This window comes from Petaurus breviceps, unplaced genomic scaffold, assembly GCF_028583685.1.
Source record: "Petaurus breviceps papuanus isolate PSGF00001 unplaced genomic scaffold, PetGlider_PUasm1.0 191, whole genome shotgun sequence".
Classification (NCBI taxonomy): domain Eukaryota; kingdom Metazoa; phylum Chordata; class Mammalia; order Diprotodontia; family Petauridae; genus Petaurus; species Petaurus breviceps.
In genome coordinates, this window is record NW_027185811.1 from 4,634,035 (window position 1) to 4,659,894 (window position 25,860).

The 25,860-nt window shown below is 36.8% G+C and overlaps 1 protein-coding gene across 10 annotated transcripts in view; it reads left to right on the forward strand.

Annotated features, from left to right (window-relative positions):
- The window catches only part of SENP1 (SUMO specific peptidase 1), an 83,960-nt gene that overhangs the window by 8,152 nt on the left and 49,948 nt on the right, over nucleotides 1-25,860 (forward strand). For 6 of the 10 annotated variants that reach the window (XR_011169157.1, XM_069092670.1, XM_069092665.1 and 3 more), the window contains 4 exons: nucleotides 9,384-9,431; nucleotides 15,467-15,597; nucleotides 16,532-16,616; nucleotides 22,635-22,788. Coding sequence is in view for 8 of the 10 variants with exons in the window: in XM_069092670.1 (XP_068948771.1) it covers nucleotides 9,428-9,431; nucleotides 15,467-15,597; nucleotides 16,532-16,616; nucleotides 22,635-22,788 (374 nt within the window). In the remaining 2 variants the exon portion in view is untranslated. Of the gene's footprint in view, nucleotides 1-9,383; nucleotides 9,452-15,464; nucleotides 15,598-16,531; nucleotides 16,617-22,634; nucleotides 22,789-25,860 lie in introns of those variants that run through there. The other 4 variants (XM_069092667.1, XM_069092669.1, XM_069092668.1 and 1 more) reach the window with 2 other exon arrangements.

The window sequence follows — 25,860 nt, forward strand, 5'->3', positions numbered from 1 at the left end:
TTTGAATTAACTGTTTCCCCTCTTCAACCACCTCTACCATGTCCATCTTCTTTCATTGAAGCCCTGACTTTGAAGACACATCTCTTATGAAGCCTTCATTGGCTACCTCTTCTTACCATTAATCCTTCCCCCTTTTCTTCTCCCTCCCAAATGAAAATGATCTATTCCTTTTTTTAATTTCCAGTATTTATTTGTAGCATTTTTTTTACCAATTACATATAAAGATAGTTTTCAGTATTTATTTTTGTAAAATTTTGAGATCCAGATTTTTCTCCCTCACTTTCCTCCTCCCCAAGACAGTAAGCAATCTGATATAGGTTATACTTGTACAATCATGTTAAACATATTTCCACATTAGTCATGTTGTGAAAGAAGAATCAGAACAAAAGGGAAAAACCATGAGAAATAAAAAACAAAAAAAAGTGAAACTAGTATGCTTCATCCTGCATTCAGACTCCATAGTTCTTTCTCTGAATGTGGTTAGCATTGTCCATCATAAGTCTTTTGGAATTGCCTTGGATGAGAAAATGATCTATTCCTTAGAGACATCATGATCTAGTAGAAAGAGATTGGAATCAGGAGAGACTTAGGCTGAAATTCTATTTCTGACACCTACTAGCTTTGTGACTCTGGGTGAATAACCAAGGTTCTTTGTTCCTTTCTATTACCTGAACTAATATATTTGGTCTCCCCAATCCACTAGCCTTTCTACTCTTACGGAGTTTTTCGTTTTATACTTTTCCTTCTCTTCACTGCCTTGCCTCTTAAAAAGTACTCTATGTAGGATGTTTCCAAAGAAACCTAACCTCTTCTAAGCCTGCTGTAATCTGTCTTCCTTTCTCAATGCCCCATGGAAATCATTCTCATTTTGTTAAAGGTTCAATGATTCTCCTTCATTTTTCTTCCTCTTTCACCTCATTACAGCATTGGACACTTGTTGACCATCTTATACTCCTTCAGCATCTTTAGAAGTCTGGGTTTCCTCCTCTTTTATCCTCTTTTCACTCTTTTCTCTCTTAGGGTTTTCTCCTAACCTGTTAAATCAGACATTTTCTAAGATTCTTTGGCTTTCCATTCTCTCTCTGCTCTCTTCTTTACTGATCTTATTTATTCACTACCATAGCTCTGCTGTGCAGGTGTCTCCCTTGTCTATATGTTCAGCTCCAGCTCCTCCCCAGAAACATTTCTACCCAAATGTTGTTGAGGGACCTACATTCATCATATACAGAAAAGATTACATTACCCTACAAAACTATTGTGGCAGCTAGGTGACCTAGAATCAGGAATAGCTAAGTTCATATTCAGCCTCAGACCCTTAATGGGTGTGTGACACTGGGCAAGTCACTTAACCCTGTTTGCCTCTTTTTTTTTTTTATTTGTAAAATGAGCTGGAGAAGGAAATGGCAAACGACTCCAGTATCTCTGCCAAGAAAACCCCAAAGGGGTCATGGAGAGGTAGACACAACTCAACAACAACGCCATTCCCTGTTATACTATTTCTTTCAATTGTATTACAATTAATCGATTATCTGTGGTTGAAACCTTTGTTTTCTTTGACGCTTCTGTTTCCCTTACCTTCCACATCCACTTGGTATGCCACTCTAAGCTATGTAGTACAGTGGATAGAATGGACCCGTAACTAGGCAGACCTGAGTTTGAATCCTGCCTCAGTCACTGACAAGCTGTGTGACTGGCCAAGTCACTTAACCTCCATTTGTCAGTTTCCTATACTGTTAAATGGAGATAATAATAGTATCAAACCAGACAGGGTGTTGCAAAGTTCTAATTAAATAACATGTAAAGTGCTTTGCAAATGTTAAAGCCAATATAAATGCTAACTCTTACATTCAGAGCTATTCCCTTCTTTGTCCTGTTGCCATCCTGTTGCATGCCTTCATTACCATCAGCCTGGACTTTTGCCATAAACTCCTCCATCATCTCCCAGCCTCTAGTCTCCCATCATCCTTTCAAAATCATTCTTCACAGCCTGTTTAACTTGATAGATAAGATTAATTTATCTTTCTCATGCACAGATCTGATTTGTCATTTTGTTGTTCAATGCCCTTTGGTCTTAGTTGCCTACCTGAGTAAAGTCCAAGCAGTAAAGTATGGCATTCCAAGAGGGAGACACCCTGAGGGAAATTACAAAGTTTTGGTGAGAAGATGACCCAATACACAACAATAAGCAAAATATCAAACAGTAGTAAAAAATGTGATACTTGAAAGCCTGAAAAATTATTCTGTCAAGTATAGTATGTAATTAGAGAAGCACAGTGCAGGGTCTTAAAAAGTTATATGCTGTTTTCGTTCTTTTGTCACTTTAAGTTTTATTGATATGTTTTGTTTTTACATTACATGCATTTATAGTTTACTCCAACTTTATGAGAAGTTTCTTGTAACAAAGTAAAACAGTTAAGCAAACTTAATAATACAGAGATTTCATCTGAGAGTGCATACAGCATTCACATCTGTAGCACTTCCCATCTCTATTTAAAAAAAAAATAGCAGAAATCTATTTTCTTTCCTATCCCCACCCCATTGGGGAAGAAGCACAAGAAAAAAGACAGATTTCTTTTAACATATATGCATAGTCATATGTCTTATTCTGTACCCCAGATCTATCATTTCTCTGTCAGGGATAGCATGTTTCATTAATCCTTTGGAATCATGAATGGTAACTGTATTGATCATAGTTTTTAAAGCTTTCAGAGTTGTTTGTTTTTATAGCATCATTGTCATTGTATAAATTGTCCTGGTTTTGCTTATTTTATCAGTTTACAAAAAAACCTCAAAACTGCTCATTTTTCGAATATTGATATACATTGTTCTGGTTTTGCTCAGGTCACTTTATATCAGTTCATAGAAGTCTTTCCGTGTCTTTTTAAAATCATTTGTTTCCTCATTTTTTTATAGCACAAAAAGATTCATCTTCATATACCACATCATACTCAACCACTCTTCAGTTGTTGGAATTGGTGAGGGAAATGGCATTTGAGCTAGACCTTGGCTAATGAATAGGTCTTAGGTGGTAAGGGGCAAAAAATATTCAGGGATTTCCTTAAGTCTGGACACATAGGAAATCTCATTAACTATGCATATTTTCAAGAAATGAAATGAATGAAATTTTCAACAACGTCTAATTAGCATTTTTTTTTTTTAGCCATGACAATTTCATATGGAATAAAAGCTTTCATTGGCTATTGGGGACTATTTTCCATATTAATGAGATTAACTTAATTTCATTAATTAATGAGATTTACTGTGTGTCTACTATGTCTTCCTGTGAAATCTCATTTATACTAATTAAATAAATTTAATAAAATGTTGTTGAAAATTTCATTTAATTTCTTGAAAATATGCATAGTTAATGAAATTTCCTATGTGTTCAGACTTTAGGGACATCCTGTATTCTGTGCTCCAGACAAGTCTGACAGAATGACTTAGGAGTAGTGTGAGATAAAACTTGAAAAACAAGGTAATGTCAAATTGTGAAAGACCTTGAATATTAGACAGAAGAATTTTAACTTTATTTGATAGGCAATAAGAAGCCACTCACTGGAGATTTTTGAACAAAAGAATATCCTGACCAAATGTATCTTTGAGGAAGGATGTCTGGCAGCTTTATGAACTCAGTCATAAAGTTCATGAACTCAGGTCAGGGAGGCAAAAGAACTAAGACAGGAAGACCTTAGGAGTCCACCTCCCTTCTTTTACAGATGAAGAAATTGAGAACTAGAGGGAAAGGGACTTGCCCACAGCAGGCCAATAGCAGGTCTTCTGACCCTAAATCTACTGCTCTTGCCCTCGAACCACACTATTTCCTTCATTCCTTTCAGTTTGCTTCTACTCTCCTCACCTTAATAAAACTGCTTAAAAATAACTAATGACTTCATCCAGCCAAAACTATAGTCTTTTCTCAGTCCTCATGCTCCATCTCTTTTTGGCACTTATCACTGTTAATTCTAGTACTATTAATACCTGTATGACCACGGATAAGCCTTTTTGCCTTTAGCTATAGTGATAACCTCTGATGCTGCTCAGACTTAGATAGTATGTTTTTTTTTTTTGCTTTTTTTTTTGGAGGGCAATTGGGGTTAAGTGACTTGTCCAAAGTCACATGGCTAGCAAAGTATGTCAAGTGTCTGAGGCTGCATTTGAACTCAGGTCCTCCTGACTCCAGGGCCCGAGCTCTATTCACTGTGCCACCTAGCTGCCCCCCCCCTTTTTTTTTCACTTAAAAAAAAGTATTTACTATTAGTTTGCAACATTCAGTTCCGCAAGTTTTTGAGTTCCAACTTTTCTCCCCCCCCATCTCCACCCTCCCACCATGGTGGCATGCAATCCAATATAGGTTCTACATATATCTACACATTAAACATTAGTCAAATTGTAAAGAAGAATTATAACCAATGGAATGAAAAACAAGGAAGAAGAAACAAAACAAAATGAAACAGAGAGCAAGCAGTTTGCTTCAATTTGCGTTCAGACTCCGTAATTCTTTCTCTGGATGTGGATAGCCTTTTCCATCATGAGCCCTTTGGAGTTGTCTTATAACCTTGCATTGCTGAGGGGAACCCAGTCTATCAATTCTGGGAGGTTTTTGCCCCCTATTAGTTAAATAGAACTTTTAAGGTGCTATTTCTAAAGTTTTAGGACTCCTAGGTTTCTTAAAGTGATGTAAAATTATGACAGAATTGTTAGCAATTTCAGAATGTAATAATTCACTTGAGAGGAGTTGGTCAGTTGGATGCATACAACCATGGGACCTGGGCAGCACTTATCCTGTATGCCAAATTCATTATTTCACTGACAGCAAGAAAAATTGGAATTGTTGTTATTCTAGAGTTCTTTCTAGACAAATTTTTCCCCACTAGAGTTTTTCTTCTCTTTTGATGAACATGATATAGTCTAACATTCGAGAGATGGTTTTTTTGTTTGTTTGTTTTTTTTGCTTTTTGGAGGGCAGTTGGGTTTAAGTAACTTGCCCAAGGTCACACGGCTAGGTTTTTTGTTTGTGTGTGTTAAGTGTCTGAGGCTGGATACGAACTCAGGTCCTCCTGACTCCAGGGCCAGCACTCTACTCACTGTGCCACCTAGCTGCCCGAGAGATGGTTTTAATGTACTTTTTTTTTTTAAAGCAATCGGGGTTAAGTAACTTGCTCAAGGTTACACGGCCAGTTATTTCTGGGTGTGGTGCTGAGTATCTGAGCCCGGATTTGATCCAGGTCATCCCGACACTGGAGCCCGTGCTCTTTCTCGCTGAGCCACCTGGCCGCCCCATTAATGTACATTTTTAACCAATTAATTTTGTTGAAACTTCAGAGAATCTCCCAAACTACTTAGGTTAGAGCAGCACCAGAGGTCATCATTAGAATTGTCAAGATATTTGTGAACCCTAAGCAAACCTTGAAATTTTCATGTTCCATTTTTTCTCCTTTGAAAACTATGTTTATTTCTTTGGGTTATTCTACCCTGAAGTAAACTTATTTTCAGTCTCTCCCTGCCTATTGGTTCATTTCCTGTTGCATACAAACATATCCATGTCTCCCCTACTATAATCCTATCTCTTCTGTCCTTTGTAGCTAAACTCAAAAAGACCATATTACAATGGTTCCTTCAGAAACTGCTCTCTCCAAAGTTATTAATGATCTCTTAGTTGTCGGATTCAATGGCCTTTTCTCAGTCCTCATTCTCTTTGACCTCTCTGTAGAGACTTTGACACTTGATCCTTCTATTTTTGATACTCTCTTCTCTCTGGATTTTTGGGACACCACTATCTCTTGGTTCTTCTTCTAGCTGTCTGATCTCATTTTCTCAGTTTTCTTTGCTGGATCCTTATCCAGATCACATTATCTAACCATAGGTGGTCCACAGGGTTCTATCTCCACTTCTTTTCTCCTTCTATACTACTTCATTTATTGATCTTATCAGCTCCCATGGATTTAATTACCATCTTTATGCTGATGATTCTCAAATCTACCTGTCCTTCACCAGCCTCTCTGCTGACCTCCAGTCTTGCATCTCCAACTGCCTTTCAGACATCTCAAATTGGATGTCTAGTAGACATCTTAAACTTAATATGTCCAAAATGAAACTCACCATCTTTCACCTTAACTGTACTCTCCCCCCACCCCTCCCACTGCCCAATCTTCCCTATTATTATAGAAGGCAACACCATCCCATCCTCCTGTCTCTCAGGCCTACAACACAGGAGTCATCTGTGACTCCTCACTGTCTCTCATGTCCCCTTATCCAATCTGTTGTCAAGGCCTGTCGATTTTACTTCTACAACATCTCTTGAATACACATCCTTCTCTCCCCTGATACTGCTATCTCTCTAGTGCTATTACATACCATCACATCTGGACTATTAGAATAGCCTATTGGTAGGTCTCCCTGCCACTGCAGGCCATTTTCCATTCAGCCACTAAAGTAATTTTCCTTAAATCCCATGTCTGATTATGTCACCTCCTCTTTGCCTTCAGGATTAAATACAAAATGCTCTGTTTGGCATTCAAAGCCATTTTTTATCTCCCTCCTGTTTATTCAGTCTTCTTAAACCTTTCTCTCAACCACACCAGTGACAGTGGCCTCTTGACTGTTCCACAAACAAGACAGTCCATCTCTTGGCTCTGGGCATTTTCTCTGGCTATCCTCTATGTCTAAAACACTCTTCCTCCTTCACTTTGACTACTGACCTGCCTTGCTTCCTTTAAATCCCAACTAAAATCATACCTACTAGAAGCCTTCCCCAACCTCTCTTAATTTCAGTGCCTTTCCTCTGTTAATTATTTTCTACTTACCCTATATTTGACTTGATTTGTATATATTCATTTGTATGTTGTCTCTCCCATTGGATTGGAAGCTCCTTGAGGGCACTGTCTTTTGCCTCTTTTGTGTCCCCAGCACTTAGTGTGGTGCCAGGCACATATTAGGTGCTTAATAAATGTTTATTGATTGATTGAAGTCTTTGAACATAAATTGTACATACGTGACTTATAACAAAGTAAATACACATTCTGTGGAGAGGGAACAAACTGTATACATTTATTTTTTAAAAATGTGTTCCACAATCCTCCCTCCCCCAAATCCCCAAGCAACGGTCACATTGTATTCTAGTGGCTTTTGGGGGAAAGGTTGAATGGTGCTGGAATTTAGAAGAAAGACTATTTTCCTTTTTACTTCCATCTCACTAAAACATAAAAAACCATAGAATGGGGAATTTGAAGTGGAACCTTTCTGTCCTAAAAAAGAGTTTTGTTTTGTTTTTTTGCAGTGAGAGGATGAATGCATAAACAAACAAATTTTGTGCATATGGTGTCTAGAAAGGGGTACTTTGCCCCATAAAGTTAGAGAGCTGGTGAATGGGGACAACTGGGAATAGGTTGACACATCTTATATAGGAACAATTGGCAGAATTGACTTGGTCATTATTCCAGAAAAATGTATTTAAGGAATGAGTACCAGTTCTGTGGAAAAGTGGAGTAGACAGTGAAGTTAAAGATTGTTGTTGCTAGGGGCGCCTAGGTGGTGCAGTGAATAGAGCACCGGCCCTGGAGTCAGGAGGACCTGAGTTCAAATGTAGCCTCAGACACTTGACACACTTACTAGCCATGTGACTTTGGGCAAGTCACTTAACCCCAATTGCCCTCCAAAAAAAAGGCAAAAAAAAAAAAGATTGTTGTTGCTTTCCTGAAATTGGTTCTGAAGAAGCATCCTCTAAGCAGGTTGGGAAAAGGGAAAGGGGGTTCTGAAGAATTTTTTTAGGGCTGTTGTTTTTAAGGTGAGTAGAGAGTGAATAGTGAAAGTTGGTTATTGAGTGACTTGCCTGATGGAGTGAACTGAGAAAAAGCTACTTTAATTCTATGACAAATCTTATTTTCTCTTCTTAACCAAGATCTGAAGACGTTTTTAAAAGAAAATGTGGGGGCAGGGTGGTTGGGAACAGTGTCTTTTATCTTTTGAGAGGGAGAGTCTGGTTCATTAAGCAACTTTAAAACTTCAGTTCTACCTGGGGACACCTTTTTAACACATCTAAGTGATCAGACACTTGGATCTTTAATAGTTCTAAGAAGAAGTTGTGCAGTATGTTATACATGTTATTACATTACATTTCATGTTATGTAATCTTTCTACTGTATATTATGCATTATTTCATCTTAGGGCATGTCTGTTAATATCAATCAGAGAAGAGGCAGAGAATTATATACTGCCTGAAACACTGCCAGACTTTTACCTATCAATCTTTCTATCTGTGTATAATTTATGATTAGATACATGTATGAACTAAGAAAGTCCTTCAGAGTCGATTTTAGATAAAACTGCCTGAATTAGATGGTAGGCTTAGTCTGCTATATTGGAGAAAGCACTAAACCATGGTAAGTAAGAAGACTTGAATTCTAATTTTGACTTTTTAGCTTTATGCAAGTTGTGTGACTGCAGATAAATGGTTTAACTTACTCTCTGGTCCTCAGTTTCCTCATTTGTAAAATGAGGAGGTTAGACTAGTGATCTCTGATGTCCCTTCTAGATTCCACATTTGTAGCATAAGAGATAGTTTTACTTTACTCCAGCTTAGTTTTATTACTTTCTAATCATTTATTTTCCTGTCATAGAGTCATAGGGTCATAGATCTAAAGTTGGAAGGGACTTTAAGCCATCTCTTCCAGGGCTTCTTGACCTGACATCTTTGATCTTTTTAAAAAAATATTTAGATAACTATTTCAATATAGTTACTTTTCTTTGTAATACTATATATTTTATTTTATAAATTTAAAAACATCTTTCTGAGAAGTCCATAGGCTTCATCAGATTCCCACCAGGTTACATGGCACAAAGATGGTTAAGAACTCCTGATCTAACCCAACTCTTCATTTTGTATTTGACAGAAATGGGGCCAGTTCCCCCTTGTGTTATGTTTATTTGCTTTTAACTATTTACAAGGAACACAAAGACTAACTTATCCTCCTATAGCTTCTTTTTTTTTTTTTTTTTTTTTTTTTTTAGCAATTGGGGTTAAGTAACTTGCTCAAGGTTACACGGCCAGTTATTTCTGGGTGTGGTGCTGAGTGTCTGAGCCCAGGATTCGATCTCCAGGTCGTCCCAACACTGGAGCCGGTACTCTTACACGCTGAGCCACCTGGCCGCCCCTAAGCAATTGGGGTTAAGTAACTTGCTCAAGGTTACAAGGCCAGGTGTTTCTGGGTGGGTGCTAAGTGTCTGAGCCCGGGATTCGATCTCCAGGTCTTCTCAACACTGGAGCCGGTGCTCTTACTTGCTGTGCTACCTGGCCGCCCCCCTCCTATAGCTTCTTATACTACTATTATAAATGTGTGTGTATAAAAAAGCATAATCAATATTCCTTTGTGTACTGTCTTTTCTAGGACCCTGTATATTCTCTGAATTATGTGATGTGAGAAGACTTGACATGGGTAAGAACAACCATATGAAGGTAGAAGTATTAACTCCTATGACAACTCAACTGCACTAGACTTAAGAGAACGATCTTTTCTTATAGTTCTAGGGTTTTTATCTTTGTACTTGATGGTAATTTTAAGTGCTTTTTCACTTCTAATTATTTAATATGTACACAAACCTTATTTTGATAAGGAGTTTTTAAATAGAACATTTAAGAGGCATCTTCTAATTTCTCCTATAGAAGAAAGCAAAGTACAGTAAATCTGCTTTATGTGAATTTTTGGTTCCATTTATATAGTCTTGGGAAATCTTGTGGCTATAATATTTCCCACTGTTTAGTTCATAGCAGTCTACTTTTTTTTCTGTAGAAGAGATCAATGTAAGAATCTACTGGTAGCCAATTTGAAAGGAATTTGAGATTGGCTATAAAAAGCTGTAAGATTATAACTTACTATATCCTGTGATGTTTATATTCTGTTAGTTCCCTCCTTACTTCCTTTCTTTCAGTTCTTTTTCTCATTTTCTTCTCTTCCATCTCCTCTTTACAACATCCCCTCCCTATCTTCCCTCCTCCCTCCTCTACCATATTGTTTGTTTCTCATTGAATTTCCATGTTAGGCTACCAATTTAGGCTACATCTGTCTGGTTAATAACAAATAGCACTGAGTCACAGAACTAATCTCAGAGTTGGAAGGTACCTCACAGGTTATCTAGGACAGTACTTAGTGAATAGGAATTCCTTCCACAATATCCTCAGCAAGTAGGCATTTAGCCTTCACATGCAGATCTCCAATGATGGGGAAATCCACTATCTCTAGAAACGGCTCAGTTTCTTTGGTCCCATCCTCTAAGACAGAAAATCCCTTTTCTATATAACTGCTCTGAGGTACTTGAAGATAACTCGTGTCCCTTCTATACTTTTTCTTCTCAAGACTATGCATTCCCAGTACTTTCATTTGAATCTAGTAATTGTGTTCTTCAGGCTCCTCACCATCATAGTGACTCTGCTCGTTATATATTCAGGTTGTCACTTTCCTTCCTAAAATGTGGCTAGAACTGAACAGAGCCCTCAAAACATTTTAAATAGCACAGAGTACAAGGGAGAGTATCATCTCTATAGATACTCTGCCTTTATTAATGCAGTCTAAGATAGAGTTAGATTTTTGGCTGTCATTTCACAGTGCTAATTAAGTTTACAGTTGACTCAGACTCCCAGAACTCTTTTTACACACACAGTTTTTTGACCATACTTCCCTTGTTCTATCCTTGAACATTTTACTTTTGAATCTAAGGGCAAAATTTGACATTTATCCTTAACCAGTTTTTTCTTCTTTGATTCAGCCCATCCTTCTATTCTGTTGAAATCTTTTTAGAATCCATCTCTGTTTTTTAACATGTTAACTTTCCTTCCCAGCTTTCTGTCATCTGCCAGCTGGACAAGTAAACTATTTGTACTTTCAACCAATACAATGATAAAAGATGCTGTACAAGGCCCAGAACAAATTCCTGGGACACTCCACTGTAAACCTCTTTTCAGATTGTTGTAGACCCTTTGCTTCTTATTCTTTGGATCCAGCTATTCAAACAATTCAGAACCTACCTAACTATACAGTTATTTAACCCACATCTCCCTATTTTGTCCAATAGGATATTGTAAGAAACTTTAGCAAATACCTGGGAGAAATCCCAGCATTCATTATCAGTGTTTGAGTAACTGGTAACTCTTACAAAGCAGGGAATGAGATTCATCTTCCATGACCTATTGATGAAGCAATGCTTACTCTTAGAGAGCACCACTTCTCTTTCTAAAATCATATAATCTAAAATTTTGCCAGGAATTGGTCAAGCCCTCTTGGCTTTAATATGAAGACTACGATCTTTTTTTATTTCAAAATTAGTATTATATTTTCTTGCCTTCAGGTTTGTGGCATATTTTCCCCTCTCCGTGATTTTTGCTGGATCACTGATTGTACTTCTGTAGTCACCTGTGCACAAATTCTGTCATTACCGTGGGATGCAGTTTGTTAGGACCTAAAACCTTGAACTGCTTGAGGAGAGCTGGGTGCTTTTTGATCACCTCACCTATCATGAACTTCATATGCATTTCACCTTCCTGCTAATCATTTTGATTCTATCTTTTATGGCCCAAAGATTTTTTTTTCTTGGTAGAGAAGATGGAGGCAAAATAAAGGTTGGATATACTCATGCCTTTTCTGTCATTCTTTGTCATTCCATCCACATTGAGTAGTGATCTTGTCCCTTTTTTTATCATTTCTGTCCCATTATAACTAGAAAGCTTCTTTTTGTTGTCTTTAGTATTCACCATCAACCTCTTAGCTTTAGGATTCCTGTTACCATTTTTACTCTTTTGCATTTATCATTGGTTACCTGCCCTTGCTTCTATTTCCTATATATGTCCAATTGAATTTATTTTGTAGCGGAAATAATGGCCTTACTCTATATTGGTGATTGACTGATGTAAATTTATCTGTTAAGCCCCACTTATACCTTCTGGGGATACTTATTGTAAAGAAAGTCTTTTTTTCCACTTTATTTTAGTTTTCAACATTCATTTCCACAAGATCTTGAGTTGCAAATTTTTCTCTCCATCCCAAAATAGTGAACCAACTGATACCCCTTCCCCCAATTTGTTCTCTCTTACGTCCTCCCTCTTATATCTTGCCTCTAGTAGGGCAAGATGGATTTCTGTACCCCAGTGCCTGTATATCTTATTTCCCAGTTGCATGTAAAAATCAATTTTTTTTAAAACATTCATTTTTAAAACTTTGAGTTCCAGATTTTTTTCCCTTTTTTCCTCCTCACCCACCGCCACTGGGAAGATAAGCAATTCAATACAGGTACACGTATAGTTACACAAAACATTTCCATAGTAGTCATATTGTAAAAGACTTAACTATAATTCCCTTCATCCTTATCCCACCCCCTACTTATTCTATTTTCTCCTTTGACCCTGTCCCTTTTCAAAAATGTTTGCTTCTAACTACCCTCTCCCCCAATCTGCCCTCCCTTCTCTCCTTCCTCCTCTTATCCCCTTCCCTTCTGTTTTCCTGTAGGATAAGATACCCAATTGAGTGTGTATGTTATTCCCTCCTTAAGCCAAATTCAATGAGAGTAAGGCTGTTCCATTCCCTTTCACCTTTCTGCTCTTCCCCTCCATTGTAACAGTTTTTTCTTGGCTCTTTTATATGAGATAATTTACCCTAATCTATCTCTTCCTTTCTCCTTCTCCCAATATATTCTTCCCTCACCTCTTAATTTTATTTTTTTAGATATCCCTTCATATTCAACTGATCCTGTGCCCTCTGTGTATGCATGTACATACATATGCACACGCTCACATATATATTTATACATACATACGCCCTCCTATACATATATATGCGTGTGTGTGTATACACACACACACACACACATATATTCCCTTCAGATATCCTCATAATGAGATAAGTCTTACGAGTTACAATTATTTTTCCATGTAGGAATGTAAATAGATCAACTTTAATAAGTTCCTTATGATTTCTTTTTCCAGTTTACCTCCTCATGCTTCTCTTGCTTCTTGTATTTGAAAGTCAGATTTTCTGTTCAGCTCTGGTTTTTTTTATCAAGAATGCTTAAAAATCCTCTATTTCATTGAATGACCATATTTTTTCCCTGAAACATTATACTCAGTTTTGTTGGATAGGTGATTCTTGATTTTAATTCCAGCTCCTTTGACCTCTGGAATATCATATTCCAAGCCCTCCAATCCCTTAATATAGAAGCTTCTACATCTTGTGTTATCCTGATTTTGTTTCCACAATACTCAAATTTTTTCTTCCTGACTTCTTGCCGTATTTTCTGGTTGACCTGGGAATTCTGGATTTTGGCTATAATATTCCTAGTTTTCTTTTTGGGATGTTTTTCAAGAGGTGATCAGTGAATTCTTTCAATTTCTATTTTGCCCTCTGGTTCTTGAATATCAGAGCAATTTTGCTTGATAATTTCTTTTTTTTTTTTTTAAAGCAATCGGGGTTAAGTAACTTGCTCAAGGTTACATGGCCAGTTATTTCTGGGTGTGGTGCTAAGTATCTGAGCCCAGATTTGAACCCCAGGTCATCCCAACATTGGAGCCGGTGCTCTTACTCACTGAGCCAGCTGGCCGCCCCTAAGCAATTGGGGTTAAGTAACTTGCTCAAGGTTACATAGCCAGGTGTTTCTGAGTAGGTGCTAAGTGTCTGAGCCCGGATTTGAACCCCAGATCGTCCCTACACTGGAGCCGGTGCTCTTACTCTCTGTGCTACCTGGCCGCCCCTTGATAATTTCTTGAAAGATGTTATCTAGGCTCATTTTTTGATCATGGCTTTCAGGTAGTCGTGTAATTTTTAAGTTATCTCTCCTGGATCTATTTTCTAGGTCAGTGGTTTTTCCAATGAGATATTTCACATTGCCTTCCATTTTTTCATTTGTTTGGATCTGTTTTATAGTATCTTGATTTCTCATAAAAGCATTAGCTTCCATTTGCTCCAGTCTTATTTTGAAGGAGTTATTCTCTTAAGTGAGTTTTTGAAATTCCTTTTCCATCTGGCAAATTCGGCTTTTAAGGTGTTCTTCTCCTCATTGGCTTTTTGGGACTCTTTTGCCATTTGGGTTAGTGTATTTTTTAAGGTGTTATTTTCTTCAGTATTTTTTAGGTCTCCTTTAGCAGGCTGTTGACTTGCTTTTCCTGATTTTCTTGCATCATTCTCATTTTTCTTCCCAATTTTTCCTCCACTTCTCTTACTTGATTTTCAAAATCCTTCTTGAGCTCCTCCATGGTGTATAAGCAATTCATATTTTTCTTGGAAGCTTTTGATGCAGGGGTTCTGACTTCATTGTCTTCCCTCCCGTTCCATGCTTTGATCCTTTTTGTCCCCCAAAAAAGGATTCTGTGGTCTGTTTGTGGTTCATCTGCTAGCTCCTATTGGCAGCCAGTTACTTTTGAGCTCTTTGCCACAGTAGAACTCTGCTTCCAGAGTGGAGAGAGCTTTGTCCCAAATCACTGGGGTTTTCGCAGCTGCCAGAGCTATTAAGAGGGCACCCTCTCTGTAGCCCCCACAAGGTCTGGTGCACTGGCCACACACCCCAGGACTACCACCCAAGATCGTGATCCAGATCCAAGCAGTTTAAAGCAAAAGCTATTACCCTCTGAATGGTCGCTTGGTCCTCCTACAATCTGCAGGCCAGGAGCTCTGGAGTCAGCCATGCAGCAGCAACTGCAGCAGCCAGGCCTCCATCACTTCTCTCTCTGGGGGCAGGGGCCAGACCATGCTCTTCTCCACCCAGTTCCAACAGAGTTGCCGACTGACTTCTTACTTTTTTTTTGGCATTTATGGGTTGAGAAGTCTGGAAATTGCCATAGCTGTTGGTGATTCACTCTCCTTTGTAAAGAAAGTCTTAAAGAAAATCAAAGAAAGAGATACAAGTTAAAAAAAAAAACCAAAAAAGGTTCGTTCTTCAAAAAAAATTTGATAGCATAAAGTTTTAAAATGTGTAAATAGATTTATTTTTTATTTAAATGCAAAATGTGGGAGGTTTTTTTGGGGAGGGGAAGTGTGGTTTTTAATAATATACTTAATTTTTAATGCTTGAATAAGGCATTTTATGTACTTCTGAAGATTCTATCTGCTTCTTTGCCTGTAGTACACCCTACCTGTAAATAGGCCAATTTCTGTACTTAATCCTTTTTCTTGCTCAAATTAAAATGGCTTACTAGTGGTTAGAGTAGCTAGAGAGAGATTCCACTTAATTGTGGAATTGTTTCATAACATCATCTTTGGAAATCACTCAAATTATGTTGTGTCCAAAAATTAAGTTTTTAAAAAAACTTATCATTTGTTTGGTTGTGGGGGACAGGGTTATGGGGAGAGGTTCCTGGCTTGTGATTGTGGCATAAAATAATGCATCAATAAAATTAAAAAGTAAGTTATAACAAAAAGTTTGATTTCAAGCAGGAGAGAATTTAGATTGAGGCATATTGTAAAATGGACTAATTTGTGTTCTTTTCCCCCAGATGAGATTTCTGATACTATGGGAATGGAGTCTAGAAAAACAACTTTAGTGAACCACAATACCATATTCAAAACACATCTTCTGCCAGAGATAGGTTTTCAAGAGAACCAGCTTTCATTTTCTGACCACCAGGTTTGGAATCACTTCTTTACTTATTTTAAATGTTTTCTCTTTTAAATTTTTTCTTGAATATAGTTATATTTCTCTGTCCAAATGACCATTATGTAATTTTCACAGATAATTAATGAGCAAATTTTAGCATTTGATAATTTGCCGATGAGACATTTTACCTTTGGGGCAAGAACATTGAGGAAACATGTTACATTCCTAATAGATACTTACTGTGTATTATAGTATAAACATAAGTACTCTAATAAATTAGTAAAGTTGCTGGGCAACAGTAAAGAAAATGTTTCTGCATGTAGCTGTTCTGAGAACTTCCAATTGAGCTGTCTCTCTCTACCCAAAAATAGTCTCTACCCAAATAGTCTACAATAGTCTCTACCCAAAAGCCTCTAGGAAGCAAGTGGTATCCACTAGTGAGCCACGTTTTTCTCTTTGGTGCTTTAGGCTATAGCTTTCTCAAAAAGGATGTAGAATAGATTCATTATTCAAATAAGTGGATATATTTCATATCATAAGATGTGTGTACCTTACTAATGAGCATGCTTTGAATTAAAATAAAATCTTAAAACAGCTTTTGAATTATCCATCCTTTTGCCTTTTTTTGCATTTTGGAGGGGGGAAGGCAGGGCAGTTGGGGTCAAGTGAGTTGCCCAAGGTCACATGGCTAGTAAGTATTAGGTGTCTGAGGCCAGATTTGAGCTCAGGTCCTCCTGACTCCGGGGTCGGTGCTCTATTCACTGTGCCACCTAGCTACCCCCCTTCCGTCCTTTTTCAAACCCTTTATCAAGCTGCCATTTTTTTTCCTTCTCAGATTTTTGCTTAATTTCTTTCTTTCTAACATATGTTGTAATCTCAGTGAATAGACTTTCTTTTAATATATGTGTCTTCCTTCACATCTTATTATCTGAAATCTGATTTTAAAAAACATTATTTTGTGTAGGTTTTGCCTTCTAGGACTGAAAATTTGGATCCATCCTTTACTTGTTCAACAAGGAGTACAGTATATAACCCAAATTATTATTCAGGTATGATGCATTTCTTGGAGTCATAAAATACACTTTTAATATGCTGTATATTTCTTTCTACTAGGACATATGTAGTTGCTATCACTTAAAGTTTAGCAATTGTCAAGAATGATGTGTCATTTCTCTCTTAAAGCATTACTTTAAAGCTCTTTTGGTTGCTGTTTTTCAATTCAAGTCACAGCTCAATTCAAGTTTTTATTTAGATGTTTGGTCAGTCAGTTGTGACCCCATTTGGGGTTTTCTTGAAAAGATGCTGGAGTGGTTTGCCATTTTCCTCTCCAGCTCATTTTACAGATGAGGAAACAGATAAATAGGATTAAGTGATTTGCCCAAGGTTACACTACTAGTAAGTGTCTGAGGTCAGATTTGAACTCAGGTCTTCCTGATTCCAGGCCCAGAACTCTATCCATCATGTCACCAAACTGTTTGGATAGTTTTCTTCTAATCCATTCTCCTATTTTGCAGTTACATTTCTATGTGGGGAGAACAGCAGTGGCAGTTGGAAAAAAATTATAGTTGGGTTTTTTTTTGGTGATGTACAGAGAACATGGCATTGATTTAAAACTTAATATTTGGCCTATCATAATCTACATATATTCTTTGAGAAACTGTGTTTGGGTTTTAAAAGGTTTAACTATACACTGAGAATCTCCAAAAAATCCTTAAAAACTCCAGTGAAGGAGGACTGCAATAAAAAACAAAACAGGAATAATTAAACATGAACAGTGATACTTTACTCGGACCCAGTCTTGTTCATTGACACATTAGCCATACATTTTTTCTAGCACCTGTCATAGCTGTTCCTTTTTGTTCATTTTATATTCCATGGTTGGCAGGTGCCTACATTCTTCTGGGCTGTCCCTATTTCCTGGCCTGCCAGCCTATGTTCTGCCTTCCTCCTAACTGATGGTCACATAGAAAAGAGGTATACTAAGTATATTGAGAAGTAGCATGATTGAGAGTCATTGATCTCTAAATTGGACTTTGTAGAAGAGAGAGCACTGAACTGGATATCAGGAGTCTCATATTCTAGTTATGATTCTGCCATTAATCGGAAATGTGATGTTGGGCAAATCATGTAACCTATCTGGGCTTTAGTTAATTTATGCAAAATGAAGAGGTTAAACCAAATGATCTCTAAGATTTCTTCCAAGTCTGAAATTCTAATTTTTCACTGTCTTACTGACTCGCCAATCAGTAAAGGATTTGTGTGATTAATGTTTCCATTTGAATCCAAGATATATTTCCTCATAACCCTACCCATTTGCTTTTTTGTATAATCTTGCTTGTTAACTGTGTATTCATTTTAAAATTTCTCCTTCAGTCTATTCATGTCCAATCTTTTGTGTATCTTGCTGGATTTTTTGTTTGTTTGTTTTTGTCTTTTGGACCTATTCATTTATTTAAACAATTACTACCCTTGTTGCCTTGGCCTTGCTTCTTGATAATTGATTAGACCAAATGGAGGTCCTTGGTTTCTCTGTCCTGTCATAATGCCTATATACTGATATTTGCTTCTTCTCTGATTCTGAAATTCTTTTCCTTGCTCTTCATCACATAAAACATTTCATCTCCCAATTTTAAGCATTTTCATTAGCTCTCTCCCCTGTTTAGAATGTTCTCCCATCTTATCTCTGGCTTCCCTCCATCTTCTCCCCTTCTTCTGGCTTCCTTGGCTTCTTTCCTTCCCAGCTACAATCCCTCCTTCTACTGGAAGCCTTTTCCAGTCCCTCTTAATGCTAGTGCTTTTGCTCTGTTAATTATCTCTAATTTATCCTGCAAATATGTTTGTACATAGTAGCTTATTTACTTGTTATCTGCCTTGTTGGACTGTGAACTCCTTGTGAAGAGGCACTGGGTGGTTTTTTGTTTGTTTATTTACTTGTTTTTGTTTTTTTATCTTCCTTTGTATCTCCTTCATTTAACACAATGCCTGGCACATAGTAGGTGCTTAATAAATGCTTGGTGACTGACTGAAATATAGTCGGGTAAGCTGGGATCCCTGGAGTCATAACAATTATTACTCTTTAGTAAGTCATAGAGTTTATGCTTGTCTTCTTGAATCAAATTTTTAAAAATCTAAATCTTTATCAATTTGAGACCAATATTTTAAAAAGAAAAACAATATGGTGCATTGGATAAATAATTGGCCTTGGAGCCAAGAACGCTTGGATTCAAATTCTGTCTCTGACACATACTGGCTCTCTGACTCTGGGTAATCTCAGTTCCCTAGGTCTCTTCAGACCATAAGTTGCAAAAGAAGGTGCCAGACACCCGCTTTGGTAGAGGGAGTAACCTCACTCAGAAATTCCCCATACTAGTGAGCTCACTGGTCTAGGCCCTCTTCCTATCCTATTTTTAAAAGCCTGCTTCTGAGCTCTTCATGAACAAAACAAAAGGTTATTCTTGATAATAGGAAAATAATAACTTTGTTTCAGTCTTAGAGTCAGCTATTAATCTCATTTAGATTCTTAAATCTTAAATCATTTTGTTTGATTAAGACCACCTGAGAAGGAAGACAAAAGGTTTTTGTTCTGAACAAAGAAAAGTAGCTTAGCATGAAAATGATTTAATTTGTACCTATGCTCTAGAGGTACAGGTTATTGCTCTGAAGGTGCATTAACCTTTTAGGCTATCAAGACACCATTTACTAAGATGAGAACATTTGCTTTTAAAAAATAATTCTGAACTTAAGTAAAACGAGCATTTCAATGTATGTAAAACAGAAAAAATATTTCATGAAACTATGAATCCTTATTATATATAGCTTGATTTTCTTTTTTTAAGTATATAATAAATTTAACATGGATCTTTCAATGCTGTCCAGCTTGAATCACTTATTAAAAAATACTCCAGTGACCTTTTCTTTTCTTTCCTTTTCTTTATTATTCCTAAATCTTCCAAAGATTTTGTATAAATTGTTCTCCTGGTTCTACTCATTTCACTTTGTACCAGTTCATACAAACTTTCTCTGGTTTCTCTGAAAACCACCCCCTTTGTCATTTTCTTTTTCTTTTTTTGCTTTTTGGAGGGCAGATGGGGTTAAGTGACTTGCCCAAGGTCACACAGCTAGTAAGCGTTAAGTGTCTGAGACAGCATTTGAACTCAGGTCCTCCTGAGTCCAGGGCCGGTGCTCTATTCACTGTGCCACCTAACCGCCCCTCTTTGTCATTTTCTTGTGATGCAGAAATATTCCATCATATTCATATTTCAAAATGTGTTCAGCCATTTTTCCATTTGAAAGTCACCCCCCTCTGTTATCTGTTGTTTTTTTTGGTCCTAACAAAAAGAACTGCTATATTTTTTTCACATATGGGTCCTCTACCTCTTTTTTGATCTCTTCATAGTATAGGCCTAGTGGTAGAATCACTGGGTCAAAGGGTGTGCACAGTTTAGTGCCTTTTTGGATGCTATTTACTTTGAAGATATTTTATTGCAGTAGTTTTTAAGTGGATACTAAACTTAGTGCACCTCCGGAAAAGTGATCCATTGATCCTCACCTCTTTGTCAAGTTATTGCTTAATATGTAGTCTTAACTATGACATTTACAACTCTTGACTTTTCTGTAATGCCAGAATCCCAGGTCAAAACCCTTCCTAGACAATGTCTGGGGTGCTCCCTGCTAGACCTTGTCTGGCTTTGCTGTATCACTTCAACAGCTGAAGAGAATTCTATGATTTCACTGAGACCCTGATAAAACCAGCTAATTCTGGATGTAATGATTCCCTGGTATCATATTCTTTGAGACTGAAACTTCTATTACATACTGTTGGGAAGGTCACTCTGCATCAGCTGTGGTCTCAAATTTCATGCCTGTCAGGATAATTTGGGTTTCTTGACAGACTTATTCCTCAAATAGACATCAGTACTTAGAGACTATTTCTTGGTTAGGAGTGTGAGGGATAAAGGTCAGTGCAAGCTTGTACTGTGCATTTTAGGATTTGATTTTTATGGCATTGCTTTTGAGACTTGTTATTTTGACTTTGTATGAAGATAGCACCAACAGGTGAATGTAGTTGTTAGGAAATTGTGTTGAGAATTTCGTTAACACAAAGGAAAAATATATTACAATCGGATTTTGAAGTCACATTGATGCAAATTTCTTGTCATTAAGCTAAAATTAATTGATGAAATATTTTGTACTAATCTAAATAGTAGAATTTTGAAAAAAGTTCTGTGAAAGAAACTTTGGATTTGTGAATAGTTTAGAAAATGAGTCAATAATAATCATTCTGATATTTCCATTCTGTAAGATCATATAATTTAGAGCTTAGAATGGGTCTTAAAGATTGTATCATCTATCCTTCTTGATTTGCAGATGAGAAAACGGAGACCTAGAGCACTTAAATGACTCACCTAAAGTCCCACAGATTCTGGATCTTGAGCTGGGATATGAATCTGGGTGTTCTGACTCCCATTTCCATGCCTTTTTCACAACCAACACAGTGGAGGCCACCATAGTTGAATAGAGGGGAAAATTCTTTATCAGCTAATTTTGTTGGATGAGTTCCAGATTAATCAAAGGATCATAGGTTTATTTAGCCTTATCTTGAAGGACAAAATGTCAACTGATACAAGTTTTTAAAGCAATTGTACTATAAATGTTCCTTTTTCTATAAATATACCCTAAATACAGGTAATTTTAAACAGATGTCATAATTTTACTTTGAAAAAATTTTCCATCTCACTATCTCTATTTTCTTTACCTTATCAAATAAATAAAAAGTGCTACATCACTTGGTGCAGTTTTGTCCTTAGACAATAATAGCTAATAATGTTGTTATTAAGTCCTTTTTTTGATCACGTCCAACTCTTCATGACCCCATTTGGTGTTTTTTTGGCAAGGATATTGGAATAGTTTGCCATTTCCTTCTCCCGCTCATTTTCCAGATGAGGAAACTGAGGCAAACAGGGTGAAGTGACTTGACCAGGGTCACACAGCTAGTAGTAAGTGTCTGAGGCCAGATTTGAACTCACTATGAGGAGTCTTCCTTACTCCAGGCCCAGCACTCTATCCACTGTGCCACCTAGCTGTCCCTATGGCTAACATTAATAGAGTGCTTACTTTAGAGTGCCAAGTACTATGCTAAGTGACTTATAATCCTCACAATAACCCCAGGAAGTAGGTGTTATTTTCATCCTGATTTTACAGATGAGAAAACCGAGGCAAACAGATTAAGTGAAGTTAAGTGACTTGCCCATGGTCCTATAACTAGTCAATGTCTGAGGTTGGGTTTGAACATATTATTCCAGGGCTGACATTCTAGCTACTGCTTCATCTTGCTGCTTCTAATTGGTCCTATTAGTGCTAGAATAGGAAGGGACCTCAGATGTGATCTAGTCCCAGTCCTTCATTTTGCAGAGGAGAAAAGTGACTTGCTTAGTAAATGACTGCAGAGGTGGGATTTCAGAGCCATTGCTCCTTTCAGTCCCCAGGTTAGAAAAATCAGCATCAATAATTAGCAATCCTCAGAATTATACAGCTAATAGTCATGTGCCTCAACAGCTTGAGGACAAACCGAAGCAGGTCTCCAGTGCAGGTGATAGGTCATTTCTGTTGCATGAGAGCCAGAGTTTACCTTGCTTTAGAGAGTGTTTAGTAGACCACCTCTCTATAGAAGGTCCTTGGTGGGAGAAGACAGGGCCTGACAAAAAGGAAATGGCACCAACTGCTCATTAAGTAACTCATGTTTTTCATTTTAATTAAAATGCTCCTTAAACTTTTACCTACTTGCAAGATGTAGTTGGGGTAAAATATTGACTTTGATTGTACATCCTAAAGCCATATTGGTTATAGATAAGGCACATGGCTATAGTAGGATTAATCTTCTTCATCAAGTTTTAGGTTAGCAAGACTGAGAATCAACTGTGGTTTGCAAAAGTAAACATTGTTAGCATTTGAGACTCAATTTCTTTAGATACCTAATTTGCCACTTTACTTGGAACATTAACATGACTGCAATATGTACAGAATACCAGGTATAGTTATTTATGGTATACATAATTTTTCTCTTTCAGATAGCCCTTCCTCAGACAGTTTTCTGGTTGAGCCAAGAACATTTGGTCAAAGTGTGAATGGCCACTGGAGAAATTCCACCCCTGCACCAACTTCAACTTTACAGAAACCCAGAATCAGCCGAAGTCTTTACCATGACACTCGAAAGGGCTCCAGGTTGGTATGGTATCCACATAAGACACTACTTTCAGTCATACCTCAGATTTCAAGAATGTTCACACAAAGTAGCTATTATTGTTACTTTTTAGTAGGAAGGAATTTTTGGAGTCTTGAGTTGAGAGTTGGAACAAATCTGTTCTTAAATTTGATATAATTAGAATTATTTTTTATTAAGTTTGGTAAAGGCAAACCCCTATCAGCCTCAGGTATGGGAGGGTTAGGGGAAATCTTATTGAAGGCACATAAGTATATGAGAATTTCTTTAGGGTCAAGATGATTACTTTGGATACCGACCAAACTTGGTCTCTGTGGTTCTTGTATTAGAGAAACCAGTACTTTTTGCAAGTTTCTTCCTCATATGTACCCATTCAGTTCTTTAATTGATTTAAACAACTTGGCCTTGTTTATAACAGAAGTACTGCTACTCACCTGATAGTTTATGGGAAGATATCTTTGAAAGCTATAGAGAATAATTTTTTCCTAGTTAACAATTATATTGAAATAGTTATAAAAAAAATTTTTTTCGTAGGCAAATGAGGTTAAGTGACTTGCCCAAAGTCACACAGCTAGTAAGTATGTCAAGTGTTTGAGGCCAAATTTGAACTCAGGTCCTCTTGACTCCAGGGCTGATGCGCTATTCACCGTGCCACCTAGCCGCCCGAAAATTTTTTTAATAATATTTTTTCCCAATTACATATCAAGACAATTTTTAGAATTCATTTTTACAAGATGTTTAAGTTCCAAATTTTTCTCCCTCCTTCCTCCCCTCCACTTCCCCCTCTTCTGAAAATGGTAGGCAATTTGATAGAGGTTATATGTGTGCTATCATGTAAAACATTTCCATATTAGTCATAGTTGTGAAAGAAGAAACAGATCAAAAGGAAAGAAAAACACAAAAGAGAGTAAGTGAAAAAAATATGCTTTGCTCTGCATTCAGAGTCAATCAGTTCTTTATCTGGATGTGGATAGCATTTTCCTTTGTGAGTTCTTTCTATTTTTCTTGGATCATTGTGTTACTGAGATGAACTGAGTTATTCATAGTTGATCATCACAGTGTTGCTGATACGATATACAATGTTTTCCTCGTTCTGTTCATTTCAATTTGCATCAGTTCATACAAGTCTTTCCAGGTTTTTCTGATATTTGTCTGTTCTTCATTTCTTATTGCACAGTAATATTCTGTTACATTCATATACCACAGCTTGTTCAGTCATTCCCCAATTGATGGGTATACCCTCAGTTTCTAATATTTTACCACCATGAAAAGGGCTACTATAAATATTTTTGCACATGTAGGTCCTTTTCCCTTTTTTATGATCTCTTTGGGATACAGACATAGTATTGGTATTGCAAGATCAAAGGGTATATGCAGTTTGGTTGCCCTTTGGGCATAGTTCTGAATTGCTCTCTAGAATGGTTGGATCAGTTCACATCTCCACCAATTAGTGTCCTAATTTTCTCACATCCTCTCCCAACACTTATCAGTTTCCTTTTTTGTCATATTAGTCAATCCGATAGGTGTGAGGTGGTACCTCAGAGTTGTTTTAAATTGCCTTTTTCTAATCAGTAGTGATTTAGAGTACTTCTTCATATGCCTATAGATAGCTTTGATTTCTTATCTGAAAACTGCCTGTTCATATTCTTTGACCATCTATCAGAGAATAGCTTGTATTTTTATAAATTTGACTCAGTTCTCTATATATTTGAGAAATGAGGCCTTTATCAGAGACACTGTCTGTAAAGATTATTTCCCAGCTTTCTGCTTTCCTTATGTTCTTGGTCGCATTGGTTTTGTTTGTACAAAAGCTTTTAATTTAATGTAATCAAAATTATTTGTTTTACATTTTATAGTACTCTTATCTCTTTGGTCATGAATTCTTTTCTTCCTCATAGATCTGATAGGCAGAATGTTCTTTGCTCTTCTAATTTGCTTATGATGTCACCCTTTATGTCTAAATCATGCACCCATTTTGAACTTATCTTGGCATATGGTATGAGGTGTTGGTCTATATCTAGTTTATGTTCTATTGTTTTCCAGTTTTTCTAGCGGTTTTTATCAAATAGTGAGTTCTTATCCCAAAGGCTGGGATCTATTTCTTAGTTAATATCAGAGAGTTTTGATGATTACTGTTTTATAATATAGTTTCGATCTGGTATTTATAGCCTTCCTTTGTATTTTTTTTCATTGATTTCTTTGATATTTGTTCCTCCAGATGAATTTTGTTGTTATTTTTTCTAGCTCTTTCAAATTATTTTTTGATAGTTTGATTGGTATGGCACTGAATAAATAAATTAGTTTAGGCAGAATTGTCATTTTTATTATATTGGCTTAGCTTACCCATGAGTAATTGGTATTTTTCTGGTTGTTTAGATCTGACTTTTATTTGTGTGAAAAGTCTTCTGTAATTATGTTCATAGTTTCTGGGTTTATCTTGGCAGGTGCTTTTTAAATCATTCACAGTTATTTTAAAGGGAACTTTTTCTCTTTCTGCTTCTTGCCTGCTGGAATTTATTGGTCATATGAAGAAATGCTGATGATTTCTGTGTGTTTATTTTATATCATAAGACTTTGCTAAAGTTGTTAATTGTTTCAGCTAAAAGTTTCTTAGCTGATTCTCCAGGGTTCTCTAAGTGTACCATCATATCATCTACAAGGAGTGATTGTTTTGTTTCTTCATTGCCTATTCTAATTCCTTCAATTTCTTTTTCTTATTTCTGTAGCTAACATTTCTAGTACTATATTGAATAATAGTGGTGATAATGGGCATCCTTGCTTTACCCCTCATCTTATTGGAAAGGTTTCTAGCTTATTCCCATTGTAGATGATGGTTACTGATGATTTTGATAGATAACTGCTTAATATTTTAAGGAACACTCCCTTTATTTCTATGCTCTCTGTTGTTTTTAATAGGGGTGGGTGCTGTATTTTATCAGAAGCTTTTTCAGCATCTATTGAGATAGTCATATGATTTCTGTTGGTTTTATTATTGATATGGTCAGTTATATTGATAGTTTTCCTAACCAACCCTGCATTACTGGTCATACTTGGTCATAGTGTATAATCTTTGA